Source organism: Salminus brasiliensis, chromosome 22, assembly GCF_030463535.1.
Source record: "Salminus brasiliensis chromosome 22, fSalBra1.hap2, whole genome shotgun sequence".
Lineage (NCBI taxonomy): Eukaryota > Metazoa > Chordata > Actinopteri > Characiformes > Bryconidae > Salminus > Salminus brasiliensis.
In genome coordinates this window covers 32,414,962-32,432,192 of record NC_132899.1, presented here as the reverse complement: position 1 = coordinate 32,432,192, position 17,231 = coordinate 32,414,962, and the positions used below count along the sequence as shown (strand labels likewise).

General features: G+C 44.3%; 1 protein-coding gene across 1 annotated transcript in view; it reads right to left on the bottom strand.

Moving 5' to 3' along the window:
* Positions 1 to 1,377: 1,377 nt before the first annotated feature.
* Positions 1,378 to 17,231, bottom strand: part of ngfrb (nerve growth factor receptor b) — a 40,697-nt gene continuing 24,843 nt past the window's right edge. Inside the window, exons 4-6 of the mRNA XM_072667257.1 lie at positions 10,501 to 10,750; positions 6,276 to 6,439; positions 1,378 to 4,892 (exon numbers count right to left, since the gene is read on the bottom strand). Coding sequence (XP_072523358.1) covers positions 4,567 to 4,892; positions 6,276 to 6,439; positions 10,501 to 10,750 — 740 coding nt within the window. The 3' untranslated portion in view covers positions 1,378 to 4,566. The remainder of the gene's footprint in view (positions 4,893 to 6,275; positions 6,440 to 10,500; positions 10,751 to 17,231) is intronic.

The following is a 17,231-nucleotide window of genomic DNA, read 5'->3' as shown; positions in this document are numbered from 1 at the left end:
GGGGAACTCCAGCCAAACCGAAAAAATCTACCCAGTTGTAAACATGCCTACTCAACAAATCAACAACATCAAGTCTATCTGCTGTGGGATCTAGCAGTGTTTTTTTTTTGTTGTTTGAACACTATGAGAATGCACTTCTGATGATGTATCTGAAAGGTGGAAGGAGCTTTGGGGCAGACCGTCAAAGGCTGTATGAAATGTACTTCTATTCCTGAGCCTTTCCATCAGTGGCTATGCTAGCCCAAAGCAAGTCTTCCTGAGCGACATTTTAATGGTTGCATAACTGATTCCAAAGTCTCGAAACTGCAGTGACTATACTTACGATGGTGACATCTTGCATAAATAAAAACAAGTCATGGCTTAGAAAGGCATGGGAAAAAGATCCTAAGTTGTGGCCACAGTTTAGTAAGACAAGATCTGGTTCCCACACCTTACTAAGTATTGCCCATGACTTAGGACCTCATTCTTATGCCTTTCTAAGCCATGACTTAGGACCTTGTTGTTTTCATGCCTTTCTAAGCCTAAGTCGGGGCCACATCTCACTAAGACAAGATCTGGTTCCCACATGTTACTAAGTAGTGGCCACAACTTAAACTTGGAAAGGCGTGGGAACAAGATCCTATGGCGTGGCCACAGTTTAGTAAGACAAGATCTGGTTCTCACACCTTATTAAGTATGTTTGGGAACAAGATCCTAATTGGTGGCCACTACGTAATAAGGTGTGCGAACCTGATCTTGTCTTAGGCTGTGGCCATGACTTAGGACCTAGTTCCCACATCTCACTAAGTCGTGGCTATTTATATATTATCTATGTGGGACGTCACCATTTATGTGGACCCCTATGAAACTGCTAAGGATAAAATATGCACTCCGAGAATCTTGCATTGCACGCTAAATACACACATAGAAAACAACAGTTTTAAGCTGGAACACTTTTGTAAATGTAAAGTAATGAGCCCAAGAACTCTGGCAGTTGTTGAACTAAACAAAATCTAGGAGATAAAAGAAATATGTTTAGAATGTAATTGAAGACTTTCTGGTTTTAGCCTAACTAGTGGTTCCTTCAAACCACGATACTTGATAAGGCCTCATTTGTAGGCAGTACAACAATGCATGTAACCTTTGGAGAGGCAACAAATGCAACATTTGGACAGTGTCATGTATATGACCCCTGAGAATGTACAGACCCCCTGGATAATTGGTCTTCATGTTCGTCCAGCCTCGCCCCGAAGAAGTGCCTTGTACCTTTGTTAAGTACGCGATACCGCCATTAACCCGTCAAGAGTCATTTATGTCGCCCTTTCACAGACCTTTGCGATTCCATACCCCAACCCTCACCCCCCCCCCCCCCCCCAACCGTTTGATTTCAGATTGGCTTAAAGGTTGGCGGAGAATCACGGCATGATGCATTCCATATTTCACTGAGTGAATTCGGACGGGTCTTATTTCCTGTGCTCGTTACAGCTTTCGTTTGAGTCACTTTAAATTAACCTGAATTGCTCATACGGGACACCAGTTCACTGTGTGTGCGGCTGTGCTTGTTTCTTTGGTGTGTATGTGTGTGTGTGTGTCACACTCTATCTAGGTCACAGACTCCATGACCAAGTTCTTTTGTCATGGTGATGACCCTGGGCAGGTAGTGACCAGTATCCTTTTACCTTCTTGTTAAAAAACATGAAGGGGAAAGGACACTTCTCAGCTTTCAGGTGGACCACCGGGATCCTAATTCCCTGTAACGTGCTTTCTCTCTGGTGCGGGCAGGGCAAACGGTCAACGAAATGCTTAAGGGCAATGATAAAGGGACACTATGGCCAACGTAGAGAATGTCACCATCACTACAAATGTTGTGAACATGCCTACCTGCTGCTTCAGGGGTGCTGAAACAGTCTCCACAGTAATATTTAACAGTTTCAAGGCTAAACCCCACCTTCTGATGATGTATCTTGAAGGTGGGAGGGGCTTATGAAGTGGATATTAAAGGGGCGGGCTGTTTGAAAGCTTATTATGATTATTATTATTATTATTATTATTATTTTACTGGTCTCATCAGTAGCTGCTCAGTCAATGTAGAAAGGCTCCTAGTGATTGTATGACAAATGTGGCTAAAATGAAATGCATGCTGGGTATTGTAGTGATGGAACAATGAGTGACAAAAACACAGAAGTGATACATAATCGTGAAGGAAGTTTTGCGCTATAGGCTATTACATATCATAACAAATAACATATTAAAGGCTCGCTGTCGGCTGGAGTGCCCCTTTAATGATGGTTACTATAGTGATGTAGACGCAGATGTTGTGGACAATAAAGGCGTTAGCACTGCGATGTTTTGGGTGACCAAAGGGATATGAACCTATGTGCATATGAACCTATGTGCATTGATTTCACGTTCATGCTTTCTCTTTGCATAATCTGACCTCACCCCTACAGAGGTCAAAGCTTCTCGGGGTAAAGTTCGTCCTCAGATAGCTTTCTGTAGCCAAACAGAAAGCTCTTAGCCTCCAGGCGACATGTCATCCATTACTGATTTGCATACAGTGACATGGCATCTCTGACATATTTTACAGAATATACAACGCCCCCGCCCTCGGATTCGTCTGCAAGAGAGGACGGAGTAACGAGTTTCCCAAAGCGACACTGGAGATGACTATTATGATGGATGGCAGAGAAGTTCCCGTGCTGAAAGTGGTTACTGTTTTAACATGCCCTCGTCAACCTGGCCTCGCCATTTCCCTGCGGGGGAACGTCAGCGTAATAACCCATTCATTGGTGTACTAGCTTAGTGAAGTAAGCACATGAATGATGATAGGCTAAATGGTGGCTCGAGGAACAGAATAAACCGAAAAATCTGTTATAGCAATAAAACACTTGAAATATGTCGTATTTCAAACCTGTAACCTTTGATTTTCCACGTTCAGGCTGAGCTTTAAGTGGATAACCACTTAATTTGTCACATATGACGGCTAATACCTTACGTACACTGCTAGCTTGCTAGTTAGTGACATGACTTGTGCAAGTTAGCAAGCTACAGGCTAAACCTCAAGCAGAATGTCATATTTCAAACCTGTTACCTTTGATTTCCCACGCTTAGACTGAGCTTTAAGTTGCAAACAACACCATTTGTCATACATGAACGCTAATACCTTACTTGACCCTGCTAGCTTACTAGTTCACAAGCTACAGGCTAAACCTCAAGCATCAACAATAAAACAAGGGGAGTACAGCAGTTTCAGGCCTAAAGTAAAGCTCACTGTTTTTCCAGAAAAGTATTAAAAATGTACACAGATTACGTCCAAGACTCTCTTTAAAAACGTTGTTTACAAGGGTAGCTAGTTAGCTCACTGAGGTTAGCTTATCTGAGGCTGACTGTGTCCTGAGTGGAAAAACTAGCTCCTTGTTTCTGTATCATGGAGGCAAGTGGTCCAAGTCCAAGTGGTGAGTTGAAGTTGTCGAAGGCATGTTAACAGTATTTGTTGACCACAGATCAGTCCGAGAAACACCCGGCTTGCTCACAGACAGACATGTAAGCTACTGTATCTGGGATAAGCTGAGGGTCATGAGTTACATATCGTACTGGAGATGGCAATGATGGCTGTTTATATGTTGTATGGAAATGGATTACTAGATAATGCAGGCTTGTTTTGACAAAAGACAGGAGACAGTACAAGAAGGGTCATCAGTTTCGGTCAGAGTCCAGCACAGCTTGGTGATCACAAAATTCAGAAATGTAAGTGTTTAAGGTTCAGTAGAACTAACACACAAGCTGGGAGCTTATACATTAGAGTGCTAGCCATGAGCTAATGCTGCATTCAGTTTGAAATGGAACGTCAGATTTTCCGCATTCCAAGTAGAAAATTTGGAATTTTGGAACTGAAACCCACACACAAGTCGGATTTCCTGCTTGGAAAGTTAGGCGAGGCTCATCAACCCAGATCCAAGATGGCCACACCAGTTCTAGTCTCATTAAATCAGTCAGACACACAGTACTGTCCAGATATTATGCATGGACATGATTCCATGATGTTCAGACGCCCAAAATACTGTATAATGCACTGTCCTCGACTGATATTGCTAACAATGCTAGCCTGGGAAAATGTTAACAATGCTAAGTGGGACATGTTTTGGTTCGATTTGCCATAAAACACACACTCCGAAGTCTTGAGCAAACTTTTTTTTTTTTAGGGAACTCAGATTTTTTGCCTAAATGGCACCATTCCGTGCTGGACCCTTGCCATCCAGGCCCAGGAACTGATGGGGTCAAGGGGTTTAAATGATACTAATGACACATTCTAGGCTTGTTGGGTAAACAAAAGGCACATGCAAACAGAAGTAGCTAATACTGGAGTAATTACAAAGTCCAGCCTAGGTTCAGGTTTGAGAGGCTTGTGGCACGTGGCGTTAACACTTTAGCACGTTAGCATTATGGGCTGTATACCATAGTATACATCAAGGTATGCGGCACAGATGTGATTTGGAGCTATGGCTTAAGAGTATAGGAGTATGTGTGTGTTTTTTTGTGTGTGTGTGTGTGTGTGTGTGTGTGTGTCTGTGTGTGCGTGCTTTTCCCTCATACGGCAGATGTGGCGGTGGGCTTGAGCATGATGCTCTGGGCGATATCTTCTCGGTTGATCTTCTTCAGTGCGGTGCACAGCGTGTCTACGCTGGCCGTATCCTGACTGGCCCAGTCGGACAGCAGGGCCTGAATGGGCCTCTCCTCCTGCCTGAAGGAGGCGATGCGCTCCTCTTCGTACCCTAGCAGCCCGGCCAGGCTGCACCAGTCAGTTTCCTGCATGGCCCCCGTGCCCTCGTCGCCATCGCAGCCGTGGCTGAGCAGTTTCTCCACCTCCTCGCACGCGTGCAGAGGCAACGTAAGGGGTGAGTCCATTTTCACCACTGGCAGAGAAGAGCAAAGCAGATGCATGCGTTGCCAATCAATAATTTATATACACAGATTGGCCAAAAGTATGTAGACACCCCTGCTGATTATTACTTTGAGTTTCAGTTACAGTCACACCTATTTCTAACTGGTATAAAACACAGTCGTGCAATATCCATAGACAAACACTGGTGGGTCACAGTAAGTGTCTTTCTCATAGAAAATTACAGTATTTATTAAATTTCATTTAATTGTTTAAAAAAAATCTCAAATCTCTAAAAATTGAGAAACATTAAAAAATATATTGTGGTATCTAATTCATAATTGTTAATAGCAAAGTTATAGTGAAGCCTTTAAACAGTGGCGTGCATTCCAGTCAGGAGGCCAATAAATCGGGCCCACCACAGTAAACAATGTTTGTGACCATATTTGGTCACAGCCCATTTGTTTATGAACCGCTATTAGGAAGAACACACGGGAACCGGGGTTACATGGGTTCAGCAGCAAGAGACCCAAAATAACACTTCAACATCAACAAACAGACACAGTGGCATGTAAAGTTCTGGGCATTCCTGGTCAACATGTCAGTCAGTGTGAGAATAGCTAAGCGAGATCTCCAAAAGGCTTAGCATTAAATACGTAACTGTCTTTTTGACATTTTAAGAAAGAATAGTGTATTATTTTAGAGGGACATCCAATCGAGTGGACTGGGATCAGGGCTGATCCAGGCATATTTTAATGAATCAGATATCGACTATTCAAATCCCAATCCAGTTCCGGTTCTTTGTTTTAACCACGGTGTTCAGAGCGCCATCTGGTGTCTTCAAGTCATGGACCATGAATGGGTTAAACATGTGCCTCATCTGGGTTGCACACTGCACATGAGGCCCAGATGGGACAAATGTGATATTAGGGTGGATTGCAATGATGGGGAGCCCAACTGGGTCCCAGTAACAACACATGGACAAACCCACTCTGAGCCCATGCCCACCTGGAAACCACCTAGCCCATGTTCCAACCATGTGAGCCTCACATAAGCATGTCCAAGCAGCTACCTAGAACTTGTTACAGTACATTGTAGTAACTGATACCCACAAATCAGGAGAAGACTGTGAAAAGATACCAAAGTCTTCTCACAGTCTGAGGCGATGCAGAAGATCTTCAGGAAGATTTAGGAGACTCTGGAGCGGTGGTGCACTGTTCTACCATGCAGCAACACCTGCACTAATATGAGAGTCATCATAAGAAACCTTTCCTGCATCCAATTTTAGTGTCAGAGGGTTTTAATGGAACAAACCTGCAGATGTTTTGAACTTCAGTGAAAGTTGTAATGGAGCTTTTTGATCGTACTAAGAAAAGCTCTGTAGGGTGCAGAACTTAAGAAGTGTGTGTGTGTGTACCTGTGTGTTGTAGTCCCTGGCCGTCTTGTAAGCTCTGGCTGTCCACAGAGATGCCGCTGTCGCTGTGCAGCTTCTCTCCTTCGGGTGACGGCGTCTGGCTGGGGTTGGCTGTGCCTGACCGGTTGCCGCCCTCCTGTTTGTTTGTGTGTTTACAGCTTTTCCACCTGTCCCACACACACACACACACATAATATAAGGAAACACTCTTAGAAAATACGGTTCCCTTTCATGATCCATGTCCAGTTTGACGTTGGGGCATACCCCACACAACTCCACCCCATAACCACCACCACCGCGCACTGTGTGTGGGTGTATGTGCCAGTGTGTGTAATTGAGTGTATTGATCAGGTACTGTGTGCTTTTGCACCCAAATGTCCCCTCAGGGGGCAATAACAAATCTATCCATTTGCTTGTCTGTTTCTTTATTCATCTCTTCATCTGTCTGTCTATGTCCAAATGTTTGTGGACACTCCTTCTAATGAACAAACTTCCAGCTACTGTAAGTGCACCCACTGCTGACACAGATGTGCTAATGCGTGAGCACATACACAGCTTGTGTAGTCCCTTCCAATAGAATAGGACTCTTTGGAGCAGATAAACCAGATGAACCTAATGGTGGGATAGAGGGCTATAAAGCCCCTCAGCATTGAGCTGTGGAGCAGTGGAACTGTGTTCTCTGGAATGATGGTTGGTGCATCATCCATTGCTTTTGGGATGAGTTGGAGATGAGTTGGAGATGGGGTGGTGTGGTGATCATCCGTAAGATCCTGAACATCACTACTGTATCTGTAGCTGAATGCAATCAAACCCTTACAGCAATGTTAAGAAAATCTAGTGAAGTGAGTTTTTCCCCCTGACAGTAGAGACTCCAACAAAAGCAGGGTCAACTGCCTGCCATCAGCAGCCGGAGCCTGTGGGAGCACAACTGGCCTTGCTCTATCTGGGTGGGTAGATGGCTTGCACTCTCACCCCACATCACTTCAGTGTGATGATGGCCGGCATGGACGTCTGCTAGCCGACGCGTCAGAGCTGGGTACGGCTTCATGCGGATAAACTGCACTTCTCCTGTTACACAGTTCTGGGCAGAGGTCTTGTGCAGCTCCGCCTAAGTTGCAGTTAGCAGCATTCCAGTCCTTACTTCACATTTCTTTAAATTGGGAAAGAACCTTCACATAACCCTTCATAAAAGGTTATAGACATGAATTTGGATTGTAGGGTATTGCTGGATCATGGCCAGAGCATTACACTATACAATACACTAGCTATAAAGGTGCACACACACTAGGGTTTTGTTGGCTAATTATCACAAAACCAAATTACATTCATTTCAGAGAAATGTGCCTGCAGCTCTGACGACCCAAAATGGAAATGCTAACGTTAGCCGTATCTAAGCACAAGCTGTCTCATCCAAAATAATAAGAGACAGAGACAGCACACACAGTCTGTCAGGAGACTGTAGTACACTGTAGTTTACTGTAGGCCGGTTGTAGCCTGCATGCTAATCAGCAAGAAGCTGACAATCAAAACACTTGCTGTCCTGAACACAACAGCTGCACATACAGGTTTGTACTAGAACTTTTGGGGTAAATATGCTGCACTGTCCTGCAGCGAATCTGTAAGTATTTGTAATATTTATTCTCTCTGTTAGCTAGCTAGTTTGTGGTAACCTAGTTAGCTTCTAATCGTGAAGTTAGCTCGTCAGCTCATCAGCTGAGAGAAGCTGAAACACGAAACACTACAGTTTTGTACTAAAATAAAAGTCTGTAAATATTTGGAATTTCTAGTATGTTAGCTAGTCTGTGTTAACAGATTTAGTTGCTAATTGCAAAATTAGCTCCTCAACTCCTAAACACTTGCTGTCCAGACCACAGCAGCTAAATATACAGTTTAGTACTAACATTTTTGGAATAATTAATTGCTAAATATGAATTAAATTAATATTGAATAATTAAATAATTGCTAAATTAGCTTCTCAGCTGAGTGAAACTGAACACATAGGTTGCCAGAAATCACCTCACTGCCCCAACTAGCTGTTTAATCTAGTTTTATACAAAAACTGCTTAGCCATCTGCGGCTTACCATACTAACATAAGGCTGATAAGAATTTAGATAAGAAAAATGCTAAGAATCTAAGAATTCTAGGATTATTTTAGGTTTTTCTCTGTGTGAGTCTTCCTCCTCGTACAACAGATTATGATATTTTAGCCTCAGATCACTGGATCAATACATGCTAATGTATTCGGCTTGTCTCTCTGGCTTGAGCGCTGAAAGAGGGTCAATGTCAGGCCCTCCAACCACATTTTTAAATATTTCATGCCTCTGCCCCAGCCTGTCTATGGGTGCCAACAGACCCTTCTTCGCTCCAGAGCAGTCACTTTCCTTTTTACACCAATTGGGGCCGATCCAGGCATATTTTAATGAATCGGGTATTGGCTATTTTAATCCCAGTCCAGTTCCAAGTCTTTGTTTAAACCACAGTGTTCAGACGAACTATTACTGGAGACTTTGGCCCTACCTGCTAATCAACACATGCTTACTATAGAAACCCAAAACCCCAGCTATTTCACATCAGTAATCCACAAAAAACTGCTGGAATGCCTTGGTTCCAGATACCACCTTTAGAGATCTTGTTGAGGGAGTTTTGATGACACGTGATGGGCCAAATGAAATTCTAGGTCATCATATTTCATGTCTACGTCATTGACATTTGGTGTCCAACCAAGAGGTTTGCTTAGCTTTGCTTAAGACTAACACAGCGTATACCCTGGATATCGCTGTCAGAGGTCTAGTAGACCCTACAACAGAGCCCTGTGGGACTCCACAAAATATGCCATATAATTCATAGTTGTTTCTGCAGTTATAACTGGATTCATAACAATAATAAACCCAGGGTTCAAAAGGCTGATTTTGTGCTGACTCAAGGCATAATGTACCATTAAGTAGCACCATGAAGACTACTTGCCTAATGCACTGCTTGATAGCATGTCTTGGCTGATTGACAACATCTGGAGTAACATTTTTTGGCACTGATCTATCGCTTGAAGACCATGGCAGACCATGAGAAGAAGCTGAAGAAGAAGAAGAGCTGAGGATCTGCCGGGGCGTCTTGGTGCAAGATACCACGGATGCCATCTTCTAGAGGTCTAGTAGAGTGACTGTTTTGGCAGCATGGAGTAAACCAACAGCATATAAGGCTTCAGTGTCAATGTTGCGGTACCTCAAATATCAGCCAAGTTGTCCAAAGTTTGGTGTCTTATCTCCTTATTCATACACCCTACAACAGAACCTTGTGGGACTCCATAATATGTGCTATAGTAGTTTCTGCAGTAATAACAGGTTTAATAACGGAATAATAAACCTGGGGGTCCCTCAAGACTAACATACCCTATCAAGTAGCACCACGAAGACTGCCTGCCCAACCCCTGGCTGATTGACAGCATCTGGAGTAGCATTTTTCGCTACAGCAGACCGTGAGAAGATGAGAAACCATTCTCTTGGTGTTAAGGGAGCTTACTCCATAACTGGTGAAGATGTTACACAAACATAAGAAGGGGGACAACACACACGGTGCCTCCAGTTGAGAAGAACCAGATGACCTCGTTTAAAAATAGAGTGGCCCGCTGGTGTTCAAGCAGTGAATATCTCATGATCCTCTGGGCTGAGCGCAGGACGAGTATCTCCAACTGCTTCATTCCCGCGTTCGACAGAGACGCCTCTGTTCGAACGCATTCTGATTCCTGAACAGATAAAGGGTCTCTCTTTGTCTTCTCTCACCTTACTGTATATAATGAACAAGGCACATGTGACATGGCTCAGATTTCTCCTCTGTCTCGCTCTCTCTGTGAGAGTAATAGCCGAGAGGAGAGCAGCTTGGCAGGCTTCCCCACTATTCAGGATGTTAAAAGCTTTTCAGGGTTTTTTTTCTTCCTATTTGTACATCGCACCATTTCCTGAAATACTGGGTCTGATAAAAAGGTTTGACCTTTGCTGACCTTTGCTTATTTCTTGTGCCACGGCCATGGGGGTGCTAAAAGCTCTCTTACAGTACCTTAACGAATAGAAATTCTTAGCCTAAAACATCTATTTAAATCTATGAATGGTGGAGGGATACATGCAGTGCGATTTGACGCTAAATAGTCCCCCAAGAAAACTTCAGTCAGCTTCCCCAAATTCAGCCCCCTATCAAGCCAGTCGACCTTTGGCTCGGTTCCCTCTCATTCCTCACCGCTTGAAGATGATAAAGGCCACAATGCCAAGCAGCACGGCCGGCAGGATGGAGACATAGACAGGGATGAGCTTGTCACTCAAGCCGATGCCAATTTTCTTCGTATGCGGGTCGACTGTCGCCATGCTGTCTGTGGTCTCAGCCGTGGTCTCATCTATCGGCACGTCCGTAGTGAAGATGTCCGGTAACGGGACGGGGGACAGCTCTTCCGGTGAGATGGGAGAGCTGGTGGCGTTCGGAGGATTCCCATCTGCGAGAGAAGAAACAAAAAAAGACACACGTAAGTCACTTTTGCTTTGACTTAGCAGTAAGAAATAGCAGTATAGCTCCGCCCACTTAGATTCAAGTTATAGCTTTTGAATGTGGCACAACACAGAGTGGCCAGTTAGAATAGAGCTATCTCACCGCAGATGCAGTCGATCAACCAAGACGTATTTATCAGGGTATCTGACGTGAGCTGCTTTTGCTTTTGCGACGGGTGATGCTAGGCTAACATTGCTAACAATGTTACTGTTAACAATGACTGTCTGACCAATCTCATCTTGGGACTGTTATTTGTGTCCTGCAGACAGACAAACTTGTGATGTGCCATGAATCTTGTTTCAATTTTGTAAAAATTTAGATTGATGACGGTCTAAGCCCAGTGTTTGTTAGCAACATTAGCCTAGCATCTTCTATTCCAAACTAAAGAAGCACACATCAGATACCAAACATGTCTTGGCTGATTGACTGAATCTAGGGTCAGTCATGGTCACTTGATTGTTTTTGACCAAGCACTCCTTTAAGGCAGAGTTGCTCTTGGTTGGTAAATACCAGCCAGTGGTTCTTTATTTATTCTTTATTAAGGCTATCTAGATCGGCAACTCGTGTGTCCGGGAACTCATAACACACAAGTCCAACCAAGCAGTGCTTGAGTAGGACTATTTATTAAAAGCTCATGCCAGTCATTTCAAGCTGACATGTTTATAAAGTAAATGATGAGGCCTCTTACTGTCTAACTGCGAGGCCATTACAGGGGAATGACACTTCATAACTGCTGTGTTAAAAAGTCACTGGGTGCTATTTTCCAGCCCACAGCTGCTCTGCGATCAGAAAATGATGGACGACTAGTGGACCAGAGGCTGGTTGGCTGGCAAACTGTCCACGAAAAAAGGGTGGGCTACAGCCTGATATTATCCACCCCTGGTAGGCCTGTGTGGTGGGTAGAGCTTAGAAAGTGGTCAGTGGGTGGGAGTCCCATGTAGGAGAGTCTAATAACGTGGGCTGGAGCCTATGTTTACACACTTTTCTACATATGGTCATGTGTGGTGTTCACAGTAGGCCAGTTCTGCCAGTTCTTCCTTTTCCGCCTGCAATCCCAAACTCTATTCCCAGCCTAGGCCCAAGATGAACGGGGTTGCAGGTAAATCTGTCCAGCAAACTTAATGGTGGGCAGGACGAGAGCGAAGCTTTAAATCGAGTTTCCTCCGTCTGCTCTATTATCCTTAATCTTCGGAGAAAGTTTCTGAAATTGACTCCAAATTAGCAATTGAGAGCAGCATTAGGCCTCGGGCGATTCCGAAAGGGGTCTGGAGAAAACAATGTTATCGGGACTGCTTGATTTGGTCCCCGCACTATAGCGGCGAGAAGGCAGACTGAGAAATGGTCCTGCAGATTGAATTAGACGTGATTGGATTGGAAGCTATAATAAACACACTTTTGTCCTGAGTCGGGCCTAATGGACGTTAAACTGGGGCAAGGGTCGGAGGTAGGACAGAGAGAGCGAGAGAGAGAGAAAGAAGGAGTCTGAACGAAAGAGCTAGTAAGCCAGGCCAGGCCTGGGGCTACGGGATGTGGGGGGATGCTGTTCGGCTTAACAGATGGGCGGACACATTGAGGATCATTAGATATTCCGGCCATAGAGGCCCCAGGGTGTGTGAGTGTATGTGCAACTGGGGGGTGTTTTGGAGAGGGGGTTGGCCAGTGAAAAGGGACCACAGGGCGTGGCTGCTATTGATCCAGGACAAACGAGTGGGGGGGGGGAGTGTGTGTGTGTGTGGGGGGGGGGTACATTTAGAAAATCGATGCAATTAGATCTATCCATCTATTCAGGCTATAGCAGATTAGCTCCGCCCACTCAGATTAAAGGTATACTTTTGGAATGCTTTTTTTTTTTCATTTATTTAAATATGTTAATAGTGGAGGGATACATGAAGGGTGTTCTACAGGAAAAAAATAGTCCCCAAAGAAAAGTTGTGGATGTTATATTTTTCTTAAAATTACCCCGATTGTACCATCATCTTTACTGCATATAGACTGAGAAGACACTTATAGGTTCGCAGGTGGGTTTGGATTAGGGGTGGGCGATATGGTCAAAATATTACATCACGATTTTTAAAGACAATTTCATGATACACGCAGAACAAAAAGCATTCGTGGCATCAGACTCATAATATTTAAAATTTTAACTCTCTAATTGCAGAGTTCTTTAAGCACTGATGATGCCCTTGATGTGCTTGCTCGTATCACAATAACAAAATCATTCACGATTCCCATAAAATGTAACCACACTGCCCAGCCCTAGTTTGAATAGTTAAAAAAATGTCTAGATTTGTTGCATAGTTGCGGCGGCCGATGCCTGGTTCCATTAAAAACCCCTGTAAAAAGATCTGAGTTGGTCATTTTCTCCCCAGTGTAGTCTTTCACACCAGATTTCTCTCTGTAAGACTGTTTACATCTCAGTCACTGACTTCTTAAGTTTTCCGAGGGCATGTTCTGTTTTCTGGGACTTTTTTGGTTTCCAAATAATGAAAATGACCCAGGTGTGGACTCGTTTAATTATTAAGGACAGCACGATAGAACTGACCTCTGGCAAACCTGCACCATCCACCCATACCGGCCAACATACAAGAAACAGCTGTTTTTTTCCCCCGTGAGCAGATCTGGAGCCGGTACTGAGCTGGACGCTGTTGCAGACAAGCAGGGAGACGCTGATCTTTACAGAGTTCAAAAATGTCGGATTTATTTAATTTGAAACTTTGAAATCTGTGCGGCGGAACAAAGCGGACCTTGTCCGGCCTGGCCTTTGGATGCACTTGAGACACTTTGTCTTTCACTATACATGCTGGGGTGTGTGAGTGAGTGTGTGTGTGTGTGTGTGAGAGAGAGAGAGAGAGAGAGATACGGCCACTCCCTGTTCCCGCTCCAAGTCCCATACATATCAATACACTCACACACTCTCAATCCCAGGAGAAGGGACACCAGACACCACTATGGACAGATATCCTCTTTGTTGAGTCCAAAATGCACCCCCTCCTTTCTTTACCCTCTCTATGTATCTCTCTCTCTTTCTTTCTCTCTCTCTTTCTCTCGCCCAACCACTATCTCTTCCCATCTCTCCAGTGCGCTGCTGCTCTTTTATTGCGGCCAGCTCGCTCACCCGCGCCGTCCTCCGCCTCCCTTCTTTCCTTCCTCTGAGCTCAGTGCCGTGACACCCGTGCCGAGTCCTCACCAGGAAGGTGTGGCACAGGGCTACAACGCCCGGCGTGAACAACAACAACTGTTTCTGGGGCTTTGATAGGCGAGGCTGTAGCGCCCAGCTGAGGCCGGCATCCTGAAAGAGAGGTCACTGCCCTTCTCTATTAAGCAGAAGGCCATAAGGCTCAAAACTAGGGTCCACCCCTCTGTTAAGTGAGCTGGACCTCATGGTCCACCTTAAGCTCCAACCTCTCTCAGTCCCTCAGAGTTAAACAAGCTGGGCCTTTAGGGCCAGTGTGAGGATTTCCCCTCAAAAACGGGGCTGATGGGTCATGGTATAAACTGTGTGGTCTACAAAGTTACTAACCCCCCACAAGGCTCAGTGCCCAGCCATGGTAAATGCATTAAGGGAACTTACTGTTAAGTGAGTTGCACGTTAGCGACCATATGGTCTTCCCATTTTCAAAAAAGATGCGCCTTTAAGGCCAATACAAGTCAATGAACTCTGTGCTGATTGGACCTTATGGTCCTCCTTAAAGTTATTTTCCTATCCCCCTTCATCCCTCAGCATTAGACATGGGGTTGTAAATATATGTGTGTATGTATGATTTAGTATTTATTACCAGTGATTCAGTATCTATTATGGATGATTCAGTATCTACTATAAATGATTCAGTATCTATTACGGATGATTCAGTATCTATTATGGATGATTTAGTATCTACTATGGATAATTTAGTATGTATTACCAATGATTCAGTATCTATTATGGATGATTCAGCATCTACTATTAATGATTTAGTATTTATTACCAATGATTCAGTATCTATTATGGATGATTCAGTATCTACTATGGATGATTTAGTATTTATTACCAATGATTTAGTGTCTATTATGAATGATTCAGTATCTACTATAAATTATTTAGTATTTATTACCAATGATTCAGTATCTGCTATGGATGATTCAGTATGTATTAAGAATGATTCAGTATCTATTATGGATGATTCAGTATCTACTATGGATGATTCAGTATGTATTAAGAATGATTCAGTATCTATTATAGAAGATTCAGTATCTGCTATGAATGATTTAGCATTTGTTACCAATGATTCAGTATCTATTATGAAATACTCAGTATCCAGTGTTAAATCATTCAGTATCTGCAAATCAAATTCTGTAGGTGTCTGAAATGAATGTGCAGGTTCTGCAGTTATAAGAATTATGCAGTTCCTAGGCCTAGTACTGGACTGCACAGCATTCTGAATGGAAACACCGGCCCTCAGGTGTTTCCAGGTTGTCAGGCTGTGGTTTTTACTGGCTGTCATCAGAAATGGCTGAAGTATGAGTAAACAAATGTGAACGAAATAAAAGAGGAACAGATTCTGAACGTTTCCCTATTGTGACTCCGGTGTTATTTAGCCTAAAACTGTCCAGTTTCACATCTGTCCAGATGTGTCATGTCAGTAAAACAGGACGCAGGAAGTGTATTATCAGTAGGAGTACACTGAACCCCCTACCCCACCTCCTTGCCCCCGGCCTTCGCACTGGAATCTCCCGGCTAATTATTTCTTGCATAATATCACACATCCCTCTGAGCTGCAGCTGTTAACCAGGGGAAAAGTACAGGCCTCGGTAATCCCTCAGTTATATCGTATTATTGTGTTTGAAGCGTGCACACACACACACACAGGGTACGCGTAGGGTAAGCAGGTGTGCGGTGGGCTTCAAGGTGGTGATGCTAAAAAAATGATCATCTCAAATGATCATTATTATTGTCTGTTTGGTTTAGAGAGAGTGAAGTGTAGCGCCGGTGCCAGAGCAAGCCTAGTCACGCCAGAGAGGGCAGGGGAGTATGCTATGCTTCTGTGTGTGTTTGTGTGTGTGTGTGTGTGTGTGTGTGAGGAACCATTCTCTGCAGCAGAATGTGATAGCCGCTTGCAGAGGTCAGGCCGAGAAACCTGATAGGGCAGGAGAGAAACTCCATCTCTCCTATCGACCGCACTCGCGTCTCTACATCTGCTCACTCTCGCGCACTCTCTCTCTCTCTTCCTCTTATCCATCCCATCTGCACCATACAGCATGTCCATCTCCCCTTTCACTTCCCTCCCTACCCCCGTCTTCTCTTCTTCTTGTCCTCCTACCTACACGTGGTCCTTCACAGTTTCTTCGACAAGGACTGGACGATGTTGAGTGCACGTGTAAATCTCTGTTTACTTAAAGGGGAACTCTACCAGCATTTTAAAATGAGGGCATGATTCAACAGCTACGATGTCAACAAACCCACCCTGAGAGGTTCGGTGTGAAGCGTTCCGTTCTAAAGAAAATGGCAGAGTAACACTGGTTACCAATAGCGACCAGCAGTCACAGCAGTGGTGGTGAAGGGAACCAGACGTCTGACGCTGATGTTTAACGCCTTTTAAAAGCTCCCTCACAGAAAGTGTTTTACCCCAAATGGTTATGACCATGCTGCCTGATGCCTAAGACGAGGGTCGGTACGCTGTTGGGCGTGGATAATGAATAAAATATTTGTGTTGCAGATGTATTGACCCCAATTCTCATTACTACTACTGTAAAGCAATCTGAGTAAACCATGTCCTTCTGCCCTCCCTCCTCTCAGCCCCCCTCTTCTCCCATTCATCACTGGCCCCCACAAGATGTCCACAGCATTGTCCAGAAGTTGGTTTCTAAATGCTCATGTTAAAAGAGTAGTAATAGTTGCTAGCTAACACACATGTAAGCAATGTGTGAAGCCCGCTGGAAGATGGATTTCACAAAGCCTCGGGTTTAATCGGAGCGCTAACATTGGACTAATGGTCCAGGATCAGCCGGGGATGTTATCTTGTGGTATCTGCAGTCAGAATCCACCAGCAGGAAATCTGATCCCCAGTCAGCGCTTTCAGCCTCCAGATTGGATCAGTGCTAATGTGTAAGGCTGATATGCAAAAGCTGCTTTCAACCAGGCGCTTGAGCTGGACAGTTTGAAGGAAGTCCAGCTTTGGACCTGTGAATGAATGGATGACCAAAAACATGGTATTTGAAACCACTTGGCCTCAGAACACTACAACACAGCCAACAGGGCAATCAGGCCAATCTGGGACCCATATGAACATTAAAGCAAGGGATTTCACAACAGACGTCTGGATCAGCCGCCAGATCTTCATTATGCCTTTTTGGGAGGCATTGGCACACACCTGCTGTGCATTAGCCTCCTCATTAGCCTCCCCTTGACATGGCTCCTGCCCAGTTTAACTCCCTCCAATCCTCCTCCGACC